General features: G+C 68.7%; 1 protein-coding gene across 1 annotated transcript in view; it reads right to left on the bottom strand.

Annotated features, from left to right (window-relative positions):
- The window catches only part of LOC104132559 (discoidin, CUB and LCCL domain-containing protein 1-like), an 11,964-nt gene that overhangs the window by 4,386 nt on the left and 5,918 nt on the right, over nt 1-1,660 (bottom strand). Inside the window, 4 exon segments of the mRNA XM_035901303.1 lie at nt 96-229; nt 412-484; nt 714-765; nt 1,154-1,291. Of these exon segments, the coding sequence (XP_035757196.1) occupies nt 96-229; nt 412-484; nt 714-765; nt 1,154-1,291 (397 nt within the window).

Here is a 1,660-nt window from a genome sequence, read left to right as displayed (position 1 = left end):
AGGGGGGGCAGGTCCCCGGTGTCAGCACGGGTGGGTCCCACGGCTGGGTGCGGGGTGCAGCCGGGGTCCCCAGCCCCCCCTCCCCCCTTGCCCACCTTTTGGAGTGGAGCCCATTGGCGAAGGCCGACTCGTAGAGCGTGATCCCCTTCTCCCGGGACAGGGTGACCTGCCCGCCCAGCTCGTCCGCGATCACCCCGGCGTGCACGGCCGCCTTGCACAGCACCGAGGTCTGCAGGGAGCAGGGGAGGGCTGAGAGCAGCCCCCCCCCGCAGGGGCTGGGCACCCCATGGCCAAACCCATCCCCTGCAGTCTGCTGGGGGGGGTGACAAGCAGTAGCCACATGTGCTGGGGATGCTCCCCAGCAGCTGCACCCATGGGTGCCCCGTGGGGCAAGCTGGGCTCTGCACTTACGTCCCGGTAGCCCTGGCTCGGGTTGCCCCAGATGTCCCCATCGATGTCCTTGCAGCCCGCGGGGCAGTACACACTGAAACACACAGCAAGGGGGGGTCAGGGCTTCCTCCCATCCAAATCCCCTCTGCACGCCCAGTTTGTTCCCCCTCCCACCACAGTTGCACCCCAAGAGCCCTGGGGTGAGCGCAGCCCGAGCACCTGGGCGAGGAATGGGGACGAAACCGGGGCTGATGGGGACCGGCAGCAATGCCGGGGGGGGGGAAAGCCAAAGCAGGGACCACTCACACCCCCTGGCCACTCACCTGACGTGCTCCTGGGTGTAGTGGGTGCCTCGAACCAGGCAGGAGACCAGGTCTGCAAGGCAGGGACACCCCAGGGTGAGGGACCCCCACCCTCCCCACAGCACCCACCTCAGCCCCAAGGCACCCTGTCCCTGAGGGGCAGTGATGGATGGCTCCTCCACCCCTGAAGCCATCAGCCCCATGCCTGCTGCTCTGCCTGGTATTGGGGTCCCAGCTGACCTGGGGGTCCAGGGTGCAGTGGGGGGTCCCACCTGGCTGGGTGGCCTGGGGTTCTGCCATATTGTGCCCCCAGCCAGGGAGAACGTGGATCTTCAGGGAACTCGGGGCGATGGGAGCCCACCCAGGGGTCAGCCAGGAGCTCCCTCCTCCCCTGGCCGTGCCACCCCCATGGGCCAAGACACAGCCCAGGGGGGCTGCATCCCTGGGGGGTGCCCCCCTACCTGGGTGCTGCGAGGTGGCGTAAGACAGGAGGAGGCCTCGTCCCGAGCGGTGGCTGGTGCTGTTGAACAGGACGGTCACGGTGCTGGAGTTTGTCACCAGGAGTGGGGTGGCAGGGGCAGAGTTCCTGCAGTAGGGCCCTGCTGGCAGGGACAGGGCCGTGGGGAGGATTTGGGCTCCCTGGGGACAGGCACGGGCACCCAGACCCCAGGGTGTCACTGCCCTCGCCAGGGCCAGTGGGGCTCAGGCATTTGGGCTGTGCTTAGGGTGGCCCCAGCCCCCTCCCAGCCCACCCTGTCCCCACCACCCCCAGCTTCTCTCCCCCATGCTATCCCCCCACAGCCACAAGCAGCACTGGGGGGGACACACAGCCCCAAGCATGGGGGTCAGAGCTGGACCAGGCTGCCAGGGGGCCACCCCGGGATGTCCCCACCTCCCTGAGTGGGGATAGACAGGCTCCCGGCCAGGCAGGGACCCCCCCCAAAATGCTTCCCACCACGTCCCCCACT

This window comes from Egretta garzetta, unplaced genomic scaffold (assembly GCF_000687185.1).
Source record: "Egretta garzetta isolate BGI_Z169 unplaced genomic scaffold, ASM68718v1 scaffold368, whole genome shotgun sequence".
Taxonomy (NCBI): Eukaryota; Metazoa; Chordata; class Aves; order Pelecaniformes; family Ardeidae; genus Egretta; species Egretta garzetta.
Note: the sequence above shows the minus strand (reverse complement) of the source record. Positions and strands in the feature narration are given on the sequence as shown.